The 25,209-nt window shown below is 39.5% G+C and overlaps 1 protein-coding gene across 1 annotated transcript in view; it reads right to left on the bottom strand.

The window, feature by feature from the left end:
• pcdh11 (protocadherin 11) overlaps window positions 1-25,209 on the bottom strand; it is a 227,548-nt gene that overhangs the window by 25,843 nt on the left and 176,496 nt on the right. Inside the window, exon 9 of the mRNA XM_085906694.1 lies at window positions 24,925-25,123. Within this exon, the coding sequence (XP_085762820.1) occupies window positions 24,925-25,123 (199 nt within the window). The remainder of the gene's footprint in view (window positions 1-24,924; window positions 25,124-25,209) is intronic.

Here is a 25,209-nt window from a genome sequence, read left to right on the forward strand (position 1 = left end):
CTAGGGTGTCCTGGTGCCAAGTGCACACATGGACACCCTTATGCTTGAACATGGTGTTCATTATAGACAATCCGTGTCAAGCACAGAATTCCAATAATAGAACACCGCTCGGGTTCAGATCGGGGGGGCCGTTCCTCCCAATCACGCCCTTCCAGGTCTCACTGTCATTGCCCACGTGAGCATTGAAGTCACCCAGTAGAACGATGGAGTCCCCAGAAGGAGCGCTCTCCAGCACTTCCTCCAGGGACTCTAAGAAGGGTGGGTACTCTGAGCTGCCGTTCGGTGCATAGACACAAACAACAGTCAGGACCCTTCCCCCCACCCGAAGGTGGAGGGAGGCTACCCTCTCGCTCACCGGGGTGAACCCCAATGTGCAGGCGCCCAGCCGGGGGGCAATAAGTATGCCAACACCGTGGGCAACTCCAGAGTGGAAGAGAGTCCAGCCCCTCTCGAGAGGACTTGTACCAGAGCCCAAACTATGTGTGGAGGCAAGTCCGACTAGTCTAGTCGGAACCTTTCTGCCTCACACACCAGCTCGGGCTCCTTTCCAGCCAGAGAGGTGACATTCCATGTCCCTAGAGCCAGCCTCTGCAGCCGGGGATCGGACCCCCAAGGTCCCCGCCTTTGGCATCTCACTATGCACCCGACCCCTTTGGCCCCTCCTATAGGTGGTGAGCCCATTGGAAGGGGGACCCACGTTTTCTTTTCGGGCTATGCCCGACCGGACCCCATGAGCGAAGGCCCGGCCACCAGGCGCTCGCCTTCGAGCCCCACCTCCAGGCCTGGCTCCAGAGAGGGGCCCCGGTGACCCGCGTCCGGGCGAGGGAAAACCACATCCATTTATTGTATTCATCATCAGGGGTCTTCTGAGCCGTGCTTTGTCTGGCCCCTCACCTAGAACTTGGGTGCTCTATACCAGCGGTCCCAAACTTGCGGCCATAACAGTTTGCAGCCCTCGCCTTAATATGAAAGGTTAATGTTAGTGTGGCCCGCGATTTTTATATAAATTGTTTTCTGTTGTGCTGATTCAAATGTATCTTACGAACTTTTTGAGATGCGAACCGGAGTCTCGCAATTTTTTTTGCATCTACTTACAAACCATATTTCAACTTCTAAACCGAAGCACCACAATCAGTTACTTAAGAACAGTTAAGAAATGAGTTCTGTTTGAAAAACGTACAGGTCCTAACTTTAATTTAGACACACAAACGCACGCACGCACGCACGCACGCACGCATGCACACACACACACACAAACACACACACACACACACACACACACACACACACACACACACACACACACACACACACACACACACACACACACACATACAAAATATTCAGCCAGGCCATGTCGGGAGAAGTTGGGAGCAAGGTTAAAAGAAAACGGTAAAAATAAAATAAGGGAAATGAAAAAATTGGAAAAGACTGGCTTCACACAGCATATGGTCAGGTACAGCTATGTAGCAGTGTCGGGCTGATCATGCACACCTGGCTTTTGCAGTGTTCGGCCTGTCTTGGGCCTCAGAAACGTTCTAGCACGCTAAGTCCATCATTGTGGAGTCGGTCAGGAGGTGATGAGAGCTTAGTCGTGGCCTTTTGGCATCCAGCCAGCAAAGAGAATAGGTCTAACAGCACAAGTGGGGCCACGTGGCAACTGAGCCTCATGTAGAGTCCAGCCGCGCCCATGTGCTTCTTCAGAGGACAAAGGCATAAGGCCCGAGCCCCCACCCCATGGGGGAAAGGTCGTAAAACGGGCCTTATGAGAGCAAGAGAAGAGAGGCAGCAAACAGAACAGGAATAAAAGCAAAGAGCAAACAAGAAAGCAGTGATTTGGTTTATAAACTGCAGAAAAACAGATGAAATGTGCTTGCATGGGTCTTCCGAACCATGCTGTGAGTGGAGTTTGAATGCGGAGAAAATTGTTGCCTCACATTTGATAACATTAAAAGTTTTTAGCCGAGCTTAAAAAAACAAAACAAAATGCGGTCCAGTCTCGCCCCAAACTCTACCCCCAGTTTTCCCCAGGTAAATTGAGTTTGAGCCCCCTGCTCTATACGTTTCTTTTTAGTTTGCAGTCAGATCGGAGGCTTGACATTGGAAAAGGCTCGAATGGGGCGACATTTCAGACCCTTTTCTCATTGTCCTCCTTGGCTCTTCAGTTTCATCTCTTTCTTGTCAACTTGATAATATTAGTAAATTCAATTTGTGATTCTGCTGATGATCCTTCAGAATAAAAAACTACAAGTTTAAAGATTTGCTGGCGCCAACACATGTTCAAGCACAGCAGGATTGTAGGAAAGAAAACAACGGGTGGGCTTTTGTAGCATCATGTATGCTATTGGATCATAGTTTGAGTGACAGATAACAAGCGCTGAGGCTCGATGAATGTTTTTCCCTGATGAATATAGCACACTTTATGCTGGCAGGTCTGTTCATTCTTGTCATTAAAACATTATGTCCTGACTGTACATGTGGAAAGAGGATTGACTGACACCCAACGATCCATAATTAATGGATTTGCAAACACTTTTCCACTGGCTCTGCATTATCAATAACTGAGTTGTTCATATTTTTAGGGTGTGTTTGACATATGAATTTTTTATTCTGTCTCTTGAGTTCCTCCCCCGATTTACTCTGAAGATGATAAGTACAGGAAGTATTTCACTCTAAATCAGTGAAAGCAGGAGAAAAGCCCCTGTAAGGTGGAGTGGTTTAAGTTTGCCTCTTTATCCGTGCAGCACTGGTGAAAAGTGGAATGGTGGATTTTTTGGCACGCTGAGTGCTTGTTTCCCTCCACTAGTCCAATTTCATATTGATGAAGCCCACAGCAATACAAGATGCATGTCTTATTTAAACATTTAACCGGCAAAGAGCAATCATACTCTATTCAAATCCTAATCCATCTGAAAAACACCCACGCTGAAAGAGGAAAATCAGGTACCTGAAGAACTTGAGGTTTTCCTGCTACAAGAACAGGCTTTGTCTTATTAAGGCACACATTTCAAACCCGTCATACAATAAATCCTTAATGGCTTATTTTCCACCAAGTAGAAGCAATATGACTAAATTTTTTATATGACTGAAATTGCAAGTCAGATATAGAACAAGCTTTTCTTGAAAGGAAGTTGGACTATCAAGAATTCATTTTGCAATCATCAAAACAATTTTCCCATATTTTGTTTGTATATGACTGTAATCACGCATATAAATACAGTCGAAGTGTAGATATGTGCTAGGACAGGCAACTAACTGCATGTTTAAAAACAATATTTGGCATTCATTATTCTTTTGAAAGAATTAGTTATATCAGAAATATGCACATTTTCTGTATTCAAAGAAGAGCACAGAACAACACTACAAGATAAAGATGTGTTTTCGTGAAATAAACGCAACTCGGTCCTTTCGGACAAATAATCATTATTTAAGCATTCACTGATTTATACCATCATTTAATTGAATATGTATTTGACATGAATGTTACCGAATAACCAGCACAGACATTACATAAAAAAACCCACCTGAAAGTAGATGTTTTTCTTACACATTTTTAAAGATCATATTTCTTTGTGAGTAAACATTAAAAAAGACAATCACTATTTATAAGTGAGGAAGTTCAGACAGTTCCACTGAAAATACTGAAGAAGTTGAGGCTTTGTTTAAAAAAAGGAGTCATAGTGCACAGGGGACATTATCAGGGCAAACCCCCTCTTCCCTCCTGCAGGAGATAACAAGATACTGCGTGTGTGTGGGTGTGGGTTCCTCTGGGGAGCAGTCTTTATTGTACAGTGCACAAAACAAGCAACAAATCAGAGTGCCACTAACACGAGGAGACCAAACAAGTTGTTGCTTTCAGATATTTTGTTCTTGCTTGTGATCATTTGGACACTTGGTCAAAAGAAACCACCCCCACACACAGTTGTATACGTAGAAGAAAAAAAAACATACAAAAACACAAATTGCAGCATGGGGATAATGTATGCTCTATGGTGGTGGTAATATAAAGTACAAAATGTTTTGCTTTTGGGCCATTGGATTTTTTTATTACATAGAAGATAAATTGGTCAAATAATAAAATGAATGTTTTTCTTTTCCGATAATGTTCGCTCTAAATGCTCCCAAGGAAACTGTTTTAAATGATAATCCAGTAGAGGAAAAGAGAATCGCTGTAGATCTGCCTCAAGCCTGTTTTCAACTCTATTAGGAAATGTTGAGCAGCCTAGCAAATAAGCCTACATTCCAGCCTTAAATTCAGTGGGGTTGTTTTGCCTTTCCCAGCCATATCGCTTGAAGTTTAAACAAGAATATCTGTGGGTTTCTTTCATGAAAACAACTGATAACGAACTATTTGTCTGTCTGCTTTCCATTCATTCTCTCTCTCTCTCTCTCTCTCTCTCTCTCTCTCTCTCTCTCTCTCTCTCTCTCTCTCTCTCTCTCTCTATATATATATATATATATATATATATATATATATATATATATATATATATATATATATATATAGACAAATAGTTCGACAAACGAACTGACTATTTGAAAACCAGCAAAGAGGAAAGCGAGCGAAACAGGCTCTTCAGTTTCATTTCTTTCTTTGAAAGAGTATATATATGTATATATATATATATATATATATATATATATATATATATATATATATATATATATATATATATATATACATATATATATGTATATATATATGTATATATATATATATATGTATATACATACATACATACATACATACACACACACGCAGACACACACACACACATACATAAGTGGAAAAGCTTCAACAGGAGCCAATTAGACTGTTAATGTTTTTACATAATGAAGTGCCAAATGAGTCTGTGAGCTGCTGATCCAGACAGACCGACAGCTAGACAGTGCAACCTAATGCGCCATGTATCCACTCACACTGTAATGGCCTAAGCAGCGTCCAAGCCCAACTCTCAGGGGGGGGAAGCAGGTAAGATGAGAAAATAAGTGGGTCAAGCACTTGGTGCGAGGGACAAGCCTAGAGAAGGCTGCCCCAGTGAAATCAATGCACTTGTCTTGGCCCGCTTTGGTGGGAACCAGACACCAGAGAAGCAAACTTGGGCAGCTAAAAACCTACTAATAAGTTTGATCTCTATTCCAAAGTTCCTTTCAGTAATGGTATATAACTGTTCCATATTCTATTCTATTCTATTCTATTCTTATCCTATTGTTGTTGTTTATACTTTTATCAAAGTATGTGCATCTTAAATAGCTCATTAGTAAAAGTGGTGTTAATTCTCCTTTTAAGGTGCACTGTAATTGTTCTATCACTCCACGAAGAAATGGAAACCAGCAATCAATAGACATGAAATAATATTAAATGACCCATTTCAATATCTTCTGAACATTTTCAACTTTGTATGATGATATTTTTGTATTGTGTTTCTTTTTTCAAAACATTCAGTTTTCACTTTGACACCCTATAAATACAAAGCTACCACCACCCGCTTATTTCAAACAGATCACATGAATAAAAACCCCAAATCAACAGTGAAACCACGTTCACTGTGTTTTTGCTTGTTCAGAGAAACACATTTTGATTCTCACATTGAAATTCTTTTGTCACCGATTAGTCTCGTGATAAAAAGGTGGGGAAACACCTCCAATGTCTTTATTTGCAGGAGCAAATGAGGAATGAGAACCATTCCTGCCCTGGACCTGTGCTGCCTGATTTACAAGAATGCCGCAGGAGATCATTTGTTTGACTTTTTGCCCTGATGGATGCAAGAAGCACTATTTTGAAATGTTAAAAGTTAAAGTCCCAATTATCATCGTCTCACACACACAACTGGGTGTGGTGAAATTTGTTCTCTGCATTTAACCCATCCCCATGTGATTTTGATCCATCCCCTGGGGGAGAGGAGAGCAGTGAGCAGCAGCGGTGCCGCGCTCGGGAATCATTTTGTGTTGTATGTTGTTTTACCTACTGGAAAAGCCCTTTTGTAAACGTCATCTGATCACTGTTATTTACTTGAAAAGAAAAAGGATGAATAAGACCATCCATCCATCCATCCATCCATCCATCCATCCATCCATCCATCCATCCATCCATCCATCCATCCATCCATCCATCCATCCATCCATTTTCTGTACCGCTTTGTCCCCACGGGGGTCACGGGCGTGCTGGAGCCTAACCCGGCGGTCATCGGGCAGTAGGCGGGGGACACCCTGAACCGGTTGCCAGCCAATCGCAGGGTACACAAAGACGAACAACCATCCGTACTCGCACTCCCACCTAGGGGGAATTTAGAGTGCTAAATAAGAAGATTTGCACACATATGAACATGAAAAAGTATATGAGTTTAACTTAACTATATATGTACACGTTGCTGTTTCACCCACTTCAACTGCAAGTGTTTAGTTTGAAGCCAATTTATTAATGTATAGATAACTATACTATACATTTTGTGGCTCCCTAAAAATCATTGTTCGATACAGTACAGACTTTTGTTTTTTTTTTACAATATGATACTCAACAAAACCTAACAGGGAAGAGTTGAACTAAACCAATTCTGAGGCTCCAGTTGCAAACATATGGCAAGTATTATGTATCATTCACACTCCCCCATCGTGATGTTAAATTGTTACTTAACTCTGTGATACTTTATACGCCTAAATATCTCACATTAGTGTCCTCATTAACTTTGTATACAACCTAACTACTGAAAGTAAAAGTGACAGGTTGAAACCTTAGAGGACCTTGGGCTCCATTATGGCTGTGGGAAATAGCAGAGGTCCCCCTTTTAGACAGACACTTGTTTTTAAGGAGGTACACGCATGTGGAATCCCTTATGCGTGCGGCACAAAATTGACCATAATTGAGCACTTAAAATAGAAAATGGAACACTCTGTGAACACCAAACAGCCAGGAGGGACACAGAGGTAACCTACTCTCCTCACACATTCTTTTCTTCCTTTGGCTTGACTGCTGCCTAGTTGTACAATTAGTGCACATCTATTTTTGTCATGCTCACTCAATTTTGCTGACTTGCTATATAAATTTAATATTAATTAAATAGCACACATAAAATATGTATCATAATTTCAATCTTTGAGGAATATAATGTTCATAGCCATAGTAGCTCATTTATTTTACATTTGAACTCATTCTTGCCCCTGAATGTAATAGTTTCTTTCTTTCTTTCTTTCTTTCTTTCTTTCTTTCTTTCTTTCTTTCTTTCTTTCTTTCTTTCTTTCTTTCTTTCTTTCTTTCTTTCTTTCTTTCTTTCTTTCTTTCTTTCTTTCTTTCTTTCTTTCTTTCTTTCTTTCTTTCTTTCTTTCTTTCTTTTGTTCAAAACATCAGCATGAAAAAGACTACAAAATGATTTATGAATTATCTTATAGTCCTTAGGGAACGTTAACATTTCAATGGTTTCAATATCTATATTTCAATATCTTAGTGAACATAGCTGGTCTATAGAAATTGCAGAGCTTTGCTGTGATATGCATTGCCAAGGGTCAGGTTTTGGTGTGGGGGCGTGGAGAGCAGAGGTTGGCAGTTGGCTGAATTTCCATTTACAAATTGTGTCCTCATTTGTTAGTGGCATGGCGCCTCAATTACCCAGTGAGTAGGTTTTTATTTATTCATGCAGACAAAGTCACGTATTCATGAGGATTAAGCCAAAACTCGCTCATAGACTGGCAGGCCCAGATTGCATATTTAACCATAAGAGGAAGAGCTGATGTGCTCACCCTCGCAAGATTGAGAGAAAGCAAGATGAGAGCAGGAGGAAAGGCTGAGTTGTTTTTTGGGTCACAGCATGCTGACATTCACTTAACTTTGCTTCTCATTTCAAGAATATATAAGAGAGCTTTCGGACTAATACGTAGTCAATGGAGAGGACACATCGTGTAAAAAAAAAATAGCATTTTCAATTTCAATTTGTAATCATGACCAGACAAAATTTTGAAAAGTATTTGACAAGATCAGATGATGGAACAACATTAACATGACAAAAAACAGACCGCATGTACATTGATTCCCATTACTAAAAGTCGCCCTGTACTGAAAGAAAAGCGCATACGGTACGCTTAAGAGCTGATATGATCATCTGGTAAACATCAAACCAATCAAATAGCCTAACTTCAGAAATTGTTGGGGAAATTTTGTATCTCTTGTCATATGAAGCACATTTAGGAGGATGCAGCACAGCCATTATGTCCGGAACTGTATCGAATTATCTCCTCAGAATGGCCAAAAAGGGAAACATTACAGCCAGCTGACTTTGTGCGAGCTGCTGTTAAGCAATATTACCGGAACCTGCTGCATCCAAAAGCAAATTATGGTGAGCATAACACAGACAGAAAGGATGGCCCCTTTATACTTTTTATGCATTGGCCCTTTTGGCCAGCTCGGCACATTTGCAGGGTGCCATTGCCTTCAGGGAGTGCTATAAAATCTAGGCAGAAAGAAAGAAGTATAATGCTATAGTAATGAAACATGGTTTCTCAACATGGTTTCCGAATCAAAAAATAACAATTTGTCATCATATATCTCAGGAATTTTATAGTTCAAAATGCGATTCTTTATCAGCCGTTATCAGATTTCTAATCCTAGTTGTTTACTGTGCTACTGTTAAAATTGGCTAAAGCACGTTTTAAACTTTACATCAGTTTAATAGTACACATTTGTATGGCACTGCTGTCTGTCAAGCAGTACCACTATTTTAAAATAATAAGACTCCCCAATTTAGCATTCATACATGGAATATTAAACTACAGTTTGCTGCTTCTTTGAATCTCAATCATTTCACTGCCAATGTTGTATCTGATCTAATGTGTATGTTAAATAATTACATACTTTGTAGATGATGTGCTTTAGATTTCTTATTTTTATATTTTGAATTAAAACAATACCAATATCCAGTACAATTAACATGAATATTCACGTGTTTTGAAGATTGCATCTGATTACATACAGTGTTTTAGAGTGGATAATTCACTCACAACATCCCCCTGTCCACAGCGGTATAACTGTGCATAGAAACAGACAGGGTACTATCAGAATAATTTAAACTGAACATACTTTAAAATATCTGTAGCAATTATGCGAATTTGGAAATCTAGAGTCAAAAAACAAAAAAAAAACAGTTTCAGATAAGTTAAAATATTTCCAAATCAGGAATTTTAAGTTTCTTTGCTTCTGAAACTTGGAATCTTGTCAACAAGTTTTTGATTGGGATGAGGTTCTGTGGAGTAAATATTCTCCGGATGGATTCCAGGTGTTTATCACTGAGGCGACTCCCATGTGATGTTGTGTTCATTTTCATCAGTGAAAACAGCTGCTCACAAAGATATGTGCTACCAGAGCATATCGTAGCATGAGCTACCCAATGATCGCATGTAGCCTGTTGTTCGTCAAGGCAGCACTCCTAGATTCACATCACGACATTGTAAAACGTATTGTAGAATGTTGGAAAATTGGAAGAAGAGGCATTTTTCTCAACATGCTTTACTGTAATCACAATTTTCCTGTTTGACTGTGCAACCATGCTAATAATGTGTAACTTTATACAGACATGGTGCGTGATTTTGTATGAATTTGCACGTTCAAAGACAGATGCAAATTCAATTTCAAGCAAACAGATGTGGAAGCTGAACTACTGGTAACCAAGATTGCATCTGCCAGACATGTTAAATTGCTATCCAGTTCAGTGTGCGCATTGTAGGAGTACATGCAAATTGATTAATTTAAATTAATCGGATTTATCAAACCTGAGATGAGCTGACTATGCATCTTTTAATAGGCCCTCTGAAAGCCTGGTACAAATCATCACAGTGCAGTGCAAGGTAGCACAATCAAAATGAGAGTAAAGGGGAGGAGAACATTTCTACTCATGTAAAAATTTGGCAAATGGCAAAATAATTATTGCAACATACTGTATCATCTATTCCTCTATCATTTAAATTGACTTAGAGCAAGTCACAAGAAGTAACCATGCAACATCACCTGACAAAACTGCTACGCATACTGCATTTCTATGTGTCGAGGTCATTTCAGTGCACAGTGACATCTGGTGCTAGCCTCTCCCAGAGCAGATTGCCTGCGCTGGTCAAAAACACAATATTCTGCAGCACAGGCTCATAGCTGTACATCCAATAGCCAGTAAGGATGCAATTAACAATTATTTTAATAATCATTTAAACAGTAGAGTATTTTATTGATTTATCAAAATAAAAGAGTTTTCATTTCCATCCCTATGTTAAAGATAGGACATTATTTCAGATATTACTATTTGGGATCTTGGTAAAAACAAAATCTGTCTGATGTTTTACTTATTCTAGTTTATTTACCAATATGACAGCACAAAACACTAATGATTCCCTATACACAGACTCAGATAGGTCAATCAAAAGAAGTTTCTGGTCACATCACAGCTTTGCTTGGCCATTTGTTTGAAGAACAAACTAGAGGCTGACAGTAATGGACAAAGCCAACAGAAACGGGAAATCGCAAAGTCACACACTAAGGCCACACACTAACACTAAGTGCAGCAGTAACAGCATGATAAGGAATATGTAGGGGTTGTTTTTCATACAGTATTCACAAGTTTTTTTTAACTATAAAATAGGAGTGTGAAACAGAAGACACGAGGCAAACAAATATATAATACAGCGACATCACGGATCCAAATAGCCTGTGGTATCAAATTCTTATTGCTGGGTAATTGCTTCTGAAAGAGAAAAAAACCCCACAACTATTTCATCAAACATAATCTGTGGTAAACTGAAATCAATGAGGCTGAATTGTGTGATTACAATTTGATCGGATCGCTAGCGGCAAACAATGACAAGAAATAAGGGGTTAGACTTCCTTTCTTTGAGAAAGCAAAGTCACTCTGACTTCAATGTTCACCTTGGTGGCTGCATATTGATCCTCTTTGAAATCTTAACTTTCATTTTTAAGGTGATGTTGCACTGCTGTGAATCGTTACACATTTTGTAACCACAATAGAAGCTTCCAAATATGCTTCGGCTGTCTATGTTGGCTTTTTGTGTTGTGTCTTCTTTATGTGAGAGCTTTGCTTTGCTGCATGCACGCCAAGGTGTATGATCTATACGCGTGTGCGTGTCTTCACACTACACTAATGTGTCTGGTTTCTGCATAGATTGTGTGCGGAATAATAATGATTATAGTCAATTCACCAACTACTGAATAGGATTTGATGTTTTTCAAGAACAACAATGAATATATTTTAAAAAAAAAAAGCACACAAACACAAACTAGGTCAGGTTTTAAGCTTTAAGTACTGGAATGTTTATTTGCAGCCCTTTCTTATTTATCTCTGTAAAGGTATTAAAAGTACCAATTAGGAATTTATTTCTGTTCTCTTTTTATTTTTTTGCACATTGACTGCACTTCACTGCTTTTTTTGATGAATATTGCACATTAAAAGTGCACTTTCTTTCAGCAACTGACAGCACAAGCACGCACGCACGCACCGTATATCTGGATAATTCCATCATTCAATGAAAAAATGGGAAACATAATTTTGCAAACACAAAAAAGGACGGAAAATTCCTAAACCCCTTGTATGAAATGCACTGTCGGAAATCAACTTAAAAAGAAGTTTTCTTTTTCTATTGTTCTTCCCAACTTGTATACTAAGCCAGCATGTGACCCCATGGCACCTCTGTCCACAGGGCCATGTGTGGCTTTAAGGCTGTGTTATGCTATGGACCAGTGACTCACAGATGTGACAGCAGGCCTGATCATCCATTATTATACCTCAGTGGATCAAAATGAGCAGATCTGCCCATTACAGCCTCCCTGGCACTGGCCTATGGCATCCGAACGGGAGCTTAGCGTCCCCACACACCAGCTCCATCCACCACCCTCCTCTGCACCTGTAAACTTAACAACACCAGCCAGAGCTCTTGTGGAAGCAGCGGGACATGCCTAGAGACAACATCTGCTTCCCCCTTGGTGACCTGCCGAGTTAAACCAACTGCAGAATCAAGGGCACGCTTGCAGTGGTCGCAGATTTGATCCAAACTGAGATTGGGCTGTCACCTCTTGCCTGTGACTTGCTCCAGGACACTTTCCTCTCAACAATGTGAACTTATACACTCTCTATGTAATCTTCTTGCTTTCCCCTTACTTTTATTTTCTGTTATTGTGACTTCATTCTATCGCGGATTTTCATTTGTGACCATTTCATTTGTTTTCTCGAATTTTTTCTTCTTCGCCAGACCAGACAAAAAAGTCAGAATGAACATTATGAACATGAACATTAGAACTGGTCACCCCTAATATCCCTGTTCCCTCATCATGGGTCCATGCTAAAATACGATTCGAGCATACTGCATTACTCAGACCATTTGGAAAATCTGAATGTTGTTCAAATGTGCCATTCAGTTATTCAGAGTGCACCAAAACCCATCGCCCAGTGCAAGCAGTACAAGGAAAGTAAACTGTTGCGTTCGGAAATTAATGGGAGCGGAGTGTGCTGTCCCTCCGACAGCTCATGAGGATGACAAAACGCCTGATGAATAACTATGTGAAAATTTTCAGTTTCAGTTTAAAATTGTTTCGAATGTCTTAGAATCCTGCATCACATTGTAGCCAAAGGTGCAATCCAATTTGACATGATTGCCACTCTTCTACATCCGGCGGAAGCTACTTCTTCTTCGTTTTCTTCGGAAGAACAAGAAGAACTTCCACAACAACGTCAAAAGATGCTTATTTTTGGTTTCCACAACAATTCATACATTTACACAAAGGCGCATTAATCCACCAACACTTAACCTTTGGCACGATGCGACAAATAATTCTGGTTATGGTCAGCTATTTGAAGCCAAAGAGAAACAAAATATAGCATTTCAAGTAGATGTTTTATTATTATCGTTTGCTTGCGGAGGCATAACATACGCAGTGTAACAGGTGGTTAGATGGGTGGAAACTGTGTGTATGTGTGTGTGGGGGGGTAATGTCTTAAAAGGGGCGTAAAAAAGTCAACCTCTACTATTATGTGGGCTCATGGGATGTATCACCCGCAAAAAGTGAGTGAACACTGCAAAAAGTTTTCCCATAAACTGTGGCCAGATTAGTAAGCAGATCATTCAAATTTAGGTGGATAGCCGTTCCTTGCCAATCGCTTACAAGTCAAAGGCATGGATCCCCAACTATAATGGCTTAATACCTGGCCCAGCATTCCCCACTATTATTTGCCACCACTGTTGCACAACTGCACCGACAAATAAACAGATACATAATGCAAGTAATAAACTCACTGTCATGAAGTAATTAGAACATTTCTTCCTTCAGATTGCACTGAAATGCTCACAATTGTTTCTATTTTAATGTTGCATATTCAAACTCTTCCGTGAATATTTTCCTCTGATTGGTGCACGGCCTTTGCCTGCAGGGGGAGACTATGCATGACAGATGTTTGACTCTTGAAATCCGGTGGGGCCCCTGGCTGAATGAAGTCAAGTCATATCAGTGCAATCATGCAGGTGTCTGGGGGAAACAGGGACAAAGGGACACAGTCTGTCTGACGCTTTGCCAGAGCTCCTGGCACCGCCTGCGCACCAGGTCTGCTTCTGCATGCACGGAATGGCAGACAGCTGACTGACCTCATGAGCGTTACATCGCCTTGAGCTTCCCACAGATGCCTTGCAAAGCGCCTTGGCGCACAGGCGCCTCGTAACCACGGAGAACGTGATGAATGCTCGGGTCTCGCGAGCTGGGTACACAACAACCGAGTTCATGTGCTCGATTTCGAGCCCTTTGAAAGCCACCTGTCATTTTATGTTAAGCCAAACATGTCCTGCAGGGCCCAACTCCAAATATACTCCTTCAACATCACCTTTATCTTCCTCCACTTTTTCTTCATGCACCCATTCACTACAACTCCTGCCATGCTCTTAGTCCATTTGTCTGTCTTATCATCCGGTGAAGTGCTTTTTGAAGTGATCCATTTGCGTGTGGATGCCAATTTATCAAGCAGTCAGTGCATTGATCAGGGTCCCATAGTGAGAACCAATCCTGTACTTGCTTGCAATTCTACACCTCAATTAAATCTTTAGCCATAACCCAGTACAAATATATAACGGGCTCCGACCGGCATACTTTGATGCGTCACAGCCAATTGAATTAACTGACAATAAGTTTGGCGGAATTCATGCGTGTGCATGTTTGCAGAACGGTGGCTATATGTGAAGTGTTCGCCATGAAATTTACAGAACGTGTACGCCAAACCACAGTGGCTGTGACTGGCATATTTGGGTTGAAATATGCTCGTGCATGAAATTCAGACAGATGGCATCGTAGCTGTAGCCGTCTGTCATCCAATCACTTATGTGACTGCAGCAATACTGCAGCTATCACATTAAATTGGATCTCATCAAAATTGCATCTAATCTCATTGTGATTTTTTACGGCAAAAGAACAAAAATACAAATGGGAGAAACGTCACAATAATGTTGCATAGTCATGGAGAAAAGCTCTATGAAGTACAATTCTTGATGTCATGTCTGATTTGAGATTTTTTTTTAAAGGAAAGGTAAGGTCATCTGATTTTGATTGACGGATTTATTGAAATATTGGGGGGCGAAAAACAGGAACTGCAGTGACAGTGGAATGTGAATCAGGGAGAATTCCAAACTATGACAGAATAGATTTGAGAATGCATGATAACATCCATGGCGTTTTTCAAGGAGAATTGTTTTATATTTTATATTTATATTATACATATACTTATTATATTTAGAATAATTTGTGACAAATACAGTCTTGTGTCAGCCTATAAAATAGCATCTTTTGTCAGTTCAAAAAATTAAATCTGAAAAACGTTTATGCAGGTAAGAAAAATCGTCAGTTGTCATCATTTGCTCATTTATATTTGTATGGTTGTGTTGTTTTGCCCATGCGGACTTTCTTGTTATTTTAGTCTTGATTAATTGCAGAAAAGCTGTGTCCAGGATTTTTTTTTTCTTCTTTGTATGCATAACATGCAAATTAATAAAAGAGTGATACTATATTGTGTGGAGGGCAGTTGTGCTTTTCTGTAGTGCCAAGATATCAAAACTATGTATAATTAACAATAAATTGTAATTTTTACTTTTGTAGTACACTACAGATTCTTTACTTTGTTCTTTTACTTAAAGGACTTAAATTAATACTTCTAAAAAACATTACCTGTTTCAGTCATCTAAATTAGTGGTGCAATGACAAGCTTGGTGTTTGTTGATCAGCATCCATTTTGTACAACCTATCAGGTTAGGATTTTTTTTTCCATCGAATAACTTACATGTTTTGGATTGTTTAACCTTTTGTTCTTAGCTTTGAAAAAAAAAATAGGATGGCTTTTGTATTCATTTCTGGACCTGCATTTCTACTGCATATCAAGTTAATAGCATCACGAGCTGAGAGTTGGAAATACAACCGCTGGGATTCTCAGGTCCACTTAGCCTTCAGGAGCCATATTGACACACTGTTATTTCGGTCAATAAGTCTTTCTGAGCAGAGGCCATCCTTACCCTTGAAGACGGAAAGCATGTGAAAAATGAGACCGGGATGGGACCTTGCATTTTTATCTGAAAGAGCCTTAAAGGGATGTGAGGATGGACATGGCATGCGGGGGAAGAGAGAACAGGGCGATGCACTTTCTCTAACCTCATCTCAGCCTCGCTAATGCAGTAGTTAACAATAAACCCCACTATTGGTTACACTGAAACATAACACGTTCAAAGCCGGAGTACAATGGCTTCATTGATAGACGAAACAAGCTGAACTCTGACCCCTTGACCGAGTTTATAGCCAAACATGTTACCCTCAAAGTTCCTGCTCCTAAGAAGCAGATTATTTACCATGTGTTAGTTACCAGGTTGAAGTGCAAACTACAACGCTAAAGCAGCAACACACTCAAGATATACATGCTGTATATGCGTTTGATGAGTGGCACTTGTAGAAAGAATATCAATAACAAATCCCTTAAATAAAATATGGGTTATAGACAACAGCAGGACTTTGGAGAAATGTTTGGTAGTGTGAGATGCTGTTCCTGTGGTGAGATTTCGTAAAACTTTAATAGATCAGGTAAGTTATTATTTCAGGAGCTCTGGCTTTAAGAGAGTGTTTACTAGCAGCACGGTTCCAACTGGATCAAATTAAATGGGGATATAAATATTTACTACACAGCCCTCAGCACCTCGCGTCACACGCACGGTTGGCGACCGACAAATAACTTGCCCTGTTTAGATTTCAGGAATGTTGCTTTAAATGATTCATGCTTGGTGTTAGTGAGATCACATCAGTCTGACGGGATGAAGGAGCACAACTGTTCACCTCTCTCCTACCCAAACATTTCACTGGTTTAATATGTAGCCAGAGCAATATTCCAGTTTTGGAATCAGAGTCGGTCAAATGGAACAAAGTGAATTGCTGACTGATGCCTTTGAGCCTTCGTTCTTGTTTGAAGTGGCTTTCCCTCCCTTCTAGTTCAAAATATATTGTCCAGGGATGCGATCAAATCTGGCAGCTATTGATCCTTTCCCAAACCAGACATAAGACTTAAAAAACACGTTAACAACTTCAGAATGTGTACTTTAATTGTACAGGTCTTTGAAAAGCCCCCTCAATCCACAGCACTGCAAAGTGAATTTGAAAGAGAATCTCAACAGTATCAAGCCAAGTTCTGCTTTAATGTTAAATTCTCTGAAATTATACCCGAAACAACATCAGACTGGATGCATGAAAGAAGCTCGATATGGTGAAAGCCTCAAAAGACGCATTACGTCATTAACTACATTTTCATATGCATTGCAATATTTTCCTGAAAGTATCAAATAATTTGATAATAAATCAATAAGAGAGCCTTCTTCCCTGAAGTTCGTTTAAAGAGTTCTGTACCTCATTTAAAACAATTACAATTTGCAGCCTGTTTGTCCTGGAAGAGGGACTCCCCCAAATCCGGTCACTTCTCAAGGTCTCTTATTTTTTTTAACCCAGATGGGTTTTGGGGAGTTTTTCCTCTTGCTCTTCTGCAGATTAAGATCAGATATTTTTTAAATGTAGGCATGTGAAGCCCTTTGAGACTTTTTTATAATTAAGTCTGTGTTTTCCTGTTGTTAACCAATGACAGTTTGATGTTTTCTGCCAGACAGGGCCTTCAAAATATACCAAGATGTTTTCATTTCGTCAAGCTATGACACATTAAGCATTGATGCTTTGATCAACCAGGTCAACAACCTTGGATTATGAATGTTACTAATGTTTTCTGCAGATGACTGTATATTTTCAATGAACTGAGTCTGATTGAAATATGCAAGTAAAATGGGGAGGCTAAATTTGCCTTTAAACTATTAATTATGCTGATTTAAATGTAAAATGCAGATTATTTCTTTGATGACTTTGCAAGTGTGGTGGAAATGTCATTTTACTTTGCCACATAGTGCTACAAGCTGAGAGGAACATGCGGTGCCTTGATAAAGTATTCATACCTCTTAAAATTATTGACATTTTGTGACCTTACAACCACAAACTTGAGTATTTCAGTGAGAACACAAAATAATTGTCAATGGGGAGAATCAGGGGTGAGGTGGTTGTCTGGATGTCCACAGTGCTATTACTTTCAACATCACCAGAGACACAGAGGAAACAGGTTTCGACCATGATACTTTTCAATAGTTTGAAGGAGGGTAGAGGGAGATTTCGGAAAGCTGACTAGACTCCTCAAAATCAATAACTCCTTTCTCTCGCTCTTTCTTTCTCTCTCTCTCTGTCTGTCTCTGTCTCTCTCTCGTGCTCTCTCGCTCTGTCACTTTCTCTCTCTCTCTTGCTCTCTCTGTCTTTCTCTCTCTCTCACTCTCTTTCTCTGAGACAACTAGTGTGGCATTTGAACCAGATAAAACAAGGCTTCCCCTCCACCTCACCTCCAAGAACTGAGCACTTCCACTAAATCCCTATCGGTTGAGAAGGATACAGAGGAGTCCATCTAAATCCCCTTCTGACTCAGCTCTATACCCCCGCTGGTCAAAAAAAAAGAAGGAAAAAAAAATAAAACCATCTTAAAAGGAACGGTCCAATCTATGTAGGTTAATACTCACTGTTGCTTCATTTAGCTCTGTTGCAAGCCCACTGGGGCAGCTGTAAAAAGTTCTGGGAGCCAGAAGGCACAAAAGCTTTTATTTATTTATATGAGCAAGAATATATAGCAGTGAGAGGAAGCAAACTGGTGCAAATGATGTGGAAAGAAGAGGGAGTTTGAAGATGTTATCTCATACATTTTAGGATACTAACTGCAACAGAAAGGAATTGGGTGGACAACCATTTTAAGTGTGGCATAAATGAAACATACACGGACAGTATACTGTCACTAATAAAAATACTCTTCAAATCTGCCACTCCAGGATAATTAAAATGGTGGGGAATTCAAAGTCTTGTTTATCAGCAGCAACCCTCGATGAAGAAGGTTTGTAAACACTTTTTATTCCTTAGAACTAAAGAACTAAGGAAAAAAGCTAACTATATAAACGAGTGAACTAGTTTGGGTTCGCTGGCCAGCATTTAACAATCTGCTGCAAAACTGTTCCGTTCTGAATATGATAAAACTGCTATAGCAGCATTCAAACAAATAAATTACTTTTCTTTCACCACCTGCAAATGCAGTAACATTCACAGTTAACATTTTTAACTTGTTCAATAACTGTTGAGGCCACAAGTTTCAAAGGCTGTCAGCGAAGTGACAGAATACTGTAGTGAAAGAAATGAATATGCCCATCAGTAACATTATGTATTAGGATATTGCCTTGAGCACAGGACTTTGCTTTTAATTAGCCCACTGATGCTTATAGTTGTCAAAAGTGAAAGGTTGTGAAAAGTGTGTTACTGCTGGGGCATCTCTATCAAAGAGATGTCATTGCATTAATCAGCAGTAATCGAAAGTAGTTCTAAAATGTAGATACAATTATATTTAATACACTGTTGTAGTTAGTTCATTTTACTAACCTGTAGTCAACTAATTATCTGCTTCTTTGTCCAGTGGACGTTTAATCCTCTGAACAAGGATCCCTCTTTTGCCTTCATGTCAGCTCGGTCTCTCCCTCTGGTCGCTGATGATATTGTAATACTAATTATAGCTAATTGTCCGACGCTGAATGGATTTAGTCGCGTTGCAAATGATATGCCATTGGTCAGTGTCACATTGTTTCCACAGAAAAATTCAATGGGGGAGCGGAAATTTGCACGAATGAATGTAATTAAGAAGCACATTCATTACTACTAATAGCATTTGAGAAGCCTCATACTGAAACTGAGATCCAAATAATGAATGCAAGTTAACTGTACATATCCAGGAGTCTTGTCAAATAATGGTGAAGGGTACAACACACAAAGTTAAACTGGTGTATTGTGGTTGGTACTGCTTTGCTCCAATCACACTAATAAAGCCTTCCCATGAAATCCCTTTATTCTTGGGCGGATTTTGTCTAGACAGCTGAATTCCAGTCTAAAGTGTAAGCTCACTATTGGCTGTGAGACAATAATGGCTAGAGGTTTGAGATGAGGTTATAAAAAAATTAAAAAAGAAAAAAAAATCACATGGTGCCGGTGTTTCTTTTCGCCAGATCAAGTGCTTTGGGGAAGCGTAGTCATAAATCGGTCTGCTGTAAACTAAGTCGAAAAGCTACTACAAACATTTTGAAGGGTTCAGAATGTTAGTGCCACATACACACAGCAAACCTATAATCAGATTATTAGTCTTCCAGGATCAAAAAGGATAACATTTGCTGGAAATGGTTCACGCACAATATTGCACATAGTAAAACTGATTTCGATGTAAAAGGGGAAAAGAAACATTGATTTAAATCTATTCTTAAGATCAAGCAAGTCTTTTCATAATAAATTGATAATTCACTGAATCCTATAAAAAACATAATCTTATTATAGTTGCAGTGTTTAAAGGGACTTAAAAAGTCTTATTTTAATAGCAGATTTAGATCTTAGACAGACAAAGTGTAAGCTGGTCATTTGAAAGCCATATGCCACAGATCAAGCTATGGTACTGCACGCCTGGCCCGCGCTGCACCACCCCACCATCTCCACGCGCGCGCACACACACACACATGCGCGCGCACGCGCGCACACACGCACGCACACACACACACACACACGCACGCACGCACGCACGCACACTCACACACTCTTGCCCCCATCCACTGAATAATAGTAGACTGCGTAGATATGCATGGGGGTTAATGCAAATGGGTTAAATTGCTAAAGTTACAGTCCATACAGTAGTCCAAGTGCTTTCCAATGTTTGACATGATGGATTTCATAATTCAGAAAACATTTTCATCACAGCGTACAAACAACAAAACATATATGCAGAACTAACATATATGCAGTAATTTCTGTAATTAACTTTATTTTATGAGAAATTACAAAACCATGACAATTTACTCCATCCCAAACAGTCACATTTGATGACTAAAACTCTCTACCACACTGTGTTGTCATTATGACACGGTTACAGCACAAATGTATGCTTCACAAAGGCACTAATTAACATTGCATATCATTATACCCTGCGAGTGTTGCAATCTGGCGAAAAGGTACTGCTCCAAAGCTTTGTGTCTGATTGTTTGGAAGTGTCTCGGATTTTCAAGATTTCAGCAATTTCTTGACATGCAAAATAATGGAACCATTTACGTAACTAAACGTGTGACAGCACATGACGTGGCATGGTGAGATAAGACTGAAAGGGAGGGAGCAACAGCCTATAAAAGCAACAGTTCTTTAACTAATGAATAATACAAATTTCAAAAGTCACATGAACTTTAGTTTTAGTGCATAGCCAAACAATAATGCATGCTTAAAGAGAGAACTACTGTCACAATACGATAACAAAGATTGCCTTTTGGACATACAATTACACATTAGTTGAAATCCAGGTGCTTTTGACACCCAAAATATCCTGCTTCTATACTTCACTTACTTTAGGCATCTAAAAACCAAGCTCTCAGAGTCTGCTTTGTGTCAAAAACGTTGACTGCTCAGTCTCAAGCCCCCTCACTATCCATTTTTAAAACTTGTTTGAAGATCCAGTTTTATGTTTTAGCTCAGCACGAGACTTGGGTTGGTTTTACTGTTTTTATGTTTTAACTGTCTTTGTTACTAATTAATTGTTGATGAAGTCATCAACAACAATAAATGCTGAATTTTGCTCCATGTGCAGGACATTGTATGTCGCCCCATAAATACATTTGAGTTGAATTTAAATGTATTTAAAGCATATATTTTGAACGTGCAGTCTGCACATAGTTTTTTTCCATATCTAAAATAGCATTTTTGTCATACATCTGGTTAGGGGGTCCATCATCCTCTGTGTCCCTCCCTTCAGTTGTCAGCCTATCCAGCATTTAAGTTGCCCATCACCGTTTTACAATATACAGTATGTGGAGCCACAAAGGATATTTTTTCTGTGATAGTTCAATTCAGTCGCATGCGGGCATGTCGCAGGTTTGTGCAAAGCCTTCGGCATAATAGGCACCTTTCAAAACATTCTCACCTCCGATCGCGTCAACATGCCAAGGATCCATCTTGAGTCGTTTTCATGAACAAGGGACTAGACTTGTGTGGTGTTCTGCTTCTATTAATAGATGATATCAGCAAGATGGAATCAATTTGGTACTAAACAATAGAAACTCAGGTTGTTTTTTTATTTTGTTTTATTTTTTCATTGAGAGACCTAACTACAGTTTTGATGTGTAAATGGTTTTCTAGCCACTGTCGTACTTAATAATAAACACATATTGGTAAAGTAGATGTTCACAAGCTGAACAGGTCAAGATAATGCTGGCTTGTCAATATAAATTAAATAAAGTTATTGATTACCCTTTCAGTTTCCTTTGCAGTTCTGCAAGCTCTACAAACAACCCTGAACTGTACTGTTTACCGAGATGCCTCAATTGTCCAGCTGTGTCATCCAATGGTAGAGCCCTCTAAAGAAGGTACCGTATTTTACAGACTGTAAGGCGCACCTAAAAACCTAACATTTTCTCAAAAGCCGACAGTGCGCCTCATAGTCCGGTGCATCTTATATATGGACCAAATTCCTAAATTTAAACTGGCCTGAAGCACTGTGTCATGAAATCGATCAAAAGTGGCCCGCTGAAGACTATGAATCATGAATCAAAAAGACTATGGATCATTATTTTGTGATTATAAAGTAATTTGTTCCGTCTGAAGTTTAAATAAAAAAGATAAAATGTTGAATGGGGTGGCTCTGTGGCGCACTGGCTAGCACGTCCGCCTCACAGTTAGGAGAGTGCGGTTTTCGATTCCACCTCCAGCCCTCCCTGTGTGGAGTTTGCATGCTCTCCCCAGGCCCGCGTGGAATTTCTCCGGGCACTCTGGTTTCCTCCCACATCTCAAAACATGCTTGGTAGGCCGATTGAGCACTCCAAATTGTCCTTAGGTGTGAGTGCGAGTGCAAATGGTTGTTTGTCTCTGTGTGCCCTGCGATTGGCTGGCAACCGGTTCAGGGTTTCCCCCGCCTACTGCCCAATGACGGCTGGGATAGGCTCCAGCACAACCGCGGCCCCCGTGGGGACTAAGCGGTTCAGAAAATTGATGGATGGATGGATGGATGAAAATGTAGAATGATTTGATTTTGCTTAAAAATCTGACATGATGCATTAATGGTGCACCTTATAGTCCGGTGCGCCTTATGTAAGGACAAAGTTTTAAAATGGGCCATTCATTGAAGGTGCGCTTTATAGTCCGGTGCACCTTATAGTTCAGAAAATACGGTAATAAAGAGATGCTAAGGTAGTAACAGAAGCTCAATTTACAATGCATGTCTAAGTGTTTGAGTCCGTAAATAATACAAATAAATTTTATATGTTACAAATGTTTGAGTTGACCTGGAACGATTCTTCCTCCTGTTGGTATGAATGTAAGTAAACTGCACTCACTGACAATCGTCTTCCTTATTAAATGCTCTGTGCACCTCTAATTTACGACCTATTTATTGGTCTCTGCTTTCACTGTAATGTTGATTTACCACTATTTTTTTTTTAACACGACGGTGTGTTGTTTGGGTTGATCCACTTTTGTAAACATTTGTAATGAGGTCATAATTAAACATACTTATCTGAATATTATATTTATATTATATATCTACATTATTTGTATAGGATTTTCTTTACTCTGTCATGCAAATTGGAACAAAGGCTGTTATTCTCTGTAAAAACATCATGTTGTACACCTTTTAAATGATAAGAAATGTTCAATACACACACCATTCCTGATCATCAAAGCACAATTTACTACGTGGTTTAGAGGTTTATTTTCTTAATTATTGCATGTGATTACTCTCGTTATATAGCCTGCACACTGAAAGTGTATAAAAGGTTTTGTTGTAGTTAACCGCCATGAAAACTGGTGGTGTTATTTACTCTGACTTGAACATCAAACTAATATTACACGTGTTAACCATGTCGAAATGCCCTTCCAGTTGGATGGTCTTCCATTTAAAACGGATGTGCTTTAACAAATATTATCTCACCAGCGAAGCGGGCAGGTGGGTGTCATATAAGGTGTTTACGCTAATGAATATCAATGAGGTGGTGAACAATTCAGTCTATATGTGTGAATTAAGATATTCTGTCACCATGGTGTATATTTTAAAGTGGAGACGTGTTATCACCCACCGGTTGTGTCTTTGTTCTCGCATTTAAAACAAGTCACTGCATCACAGGTGTGCAAGTGAGTGGGAATGTCAACTTGTCTTGTAAATATAAGATTTCTTGGTACGTTAGATGAGTCTTCTATCAGAGAGCAACACCCCAAAAAAAATCCAAAATAGGAGGGACCTTTGAACGGAAATGAACTGAAAGCCATTGACGGGATGTCACCCATTTCATCTAATGTCGAACAAATATATTCACAATCACACTTGCGTTGACACCCCAGGCCCAGACCTGTCAGCGCAGATGCTAGGGGGCTGATGCAACCAAGGACTGTTGTTTGACTTACAGCAATGGCACAATGGCTATGAAGTGTATGAAAAGCAATTTAATCCGACTTGTCATGCAGATTCGAGCAATACAGTAGACATGTATCTTTAAAAAATGAAGACACTCTCAAAGCACGTCCTGCAATGTTGCACATTGACCACAACGAATAAGACTCGACCCACAGAAAATGTAACCACACGCACTGACCAGAATAAATATTTGTAGCGGTATAGTATGTGCCAATGGCAAATGAACAGGGAGCCAAAAATGTCTCCATGCTGAGTAGTATTTATGTTGATTCTTCACTTTTATCACTCCTAACTGTGTGGCAAAATATCGGGTGTGAGTCTGCTATACAGCCTTTTCCCGTCAGCAAATTAATTATGTTCTTTTTTAAGTTTCTTTATGTTTGTGACTTCAATGGTCTATTTTATGGAGAACATCAGTGGGCAGCAAAATAAACAAGGACAGCTGTCCTGTGAATATTTTGATTCATCTCAAATCAACACAGAAATTAGCATACCTCTCCTCCAATTGGACAGTTTAGTGATGCATACTGGTATTTTTAATACCTAAAGCAAACAACTTTGAAGTGGCAATAGCAGAACACTAAAATGATCACGAAATACTTATTTTAACACTCGGCGATGGAATAATAAATTACGGCAAATACAAATTGCAAATGTTCACCTGGAGGAAGCCTGGTCAAAAGAAAATCAATTATTCTTCATTAAATATAAATATAATAGCATCTTTAAATACAATACAAATTTACAGTAAAGGCCATTCAGACATAAATCATTATACTAATTAACCATTTCAATTAAAAGTGACAGTTGCACACCCTTTTAGTTTAATAATCAAGGTTACAATGCAAAAGCATCTCAAAATGAAAATATAAGAAAAGTAAGGACTCACTTGATTCCGGGTCTGAGTTTCCATCTCCCTCTGTGCGACTGTTAGGTGATGTTTGCTCGTAATACTCCTCATGGGGGAAGCTGAGCGGAAGGGCCTGGGAGGTACTGGCCGTACTACTTGGCTCTGGATCACCCAGCCCACTGTCACTGCAGCTCTCCTGGGAACCATCTGGAAGATGGAACGTCACTCGGCGCTGGGTCTGGGAACACGGTAAAAAGCAAGAAATGTTCAATAAAAATCTCTTATTCTTTTAAATGGGTCATAAAAGAGTACTAAACAATAGTG

This window comes from Syngnathus leptorhynchus, chromosome 2 (assembly GCF_054491065.1).
Source record: "Syngnathus leptorhynchus isolate UIUO chromosome 2, UIUO_Slep, whole genome shotgun sequence".
NCBI lineage: Eukaryota > Metazoa > Chordata > Actinopteri > Syngnathiformes > Syngnathidae > Syngnathus > Syngnathus leptorhynchus.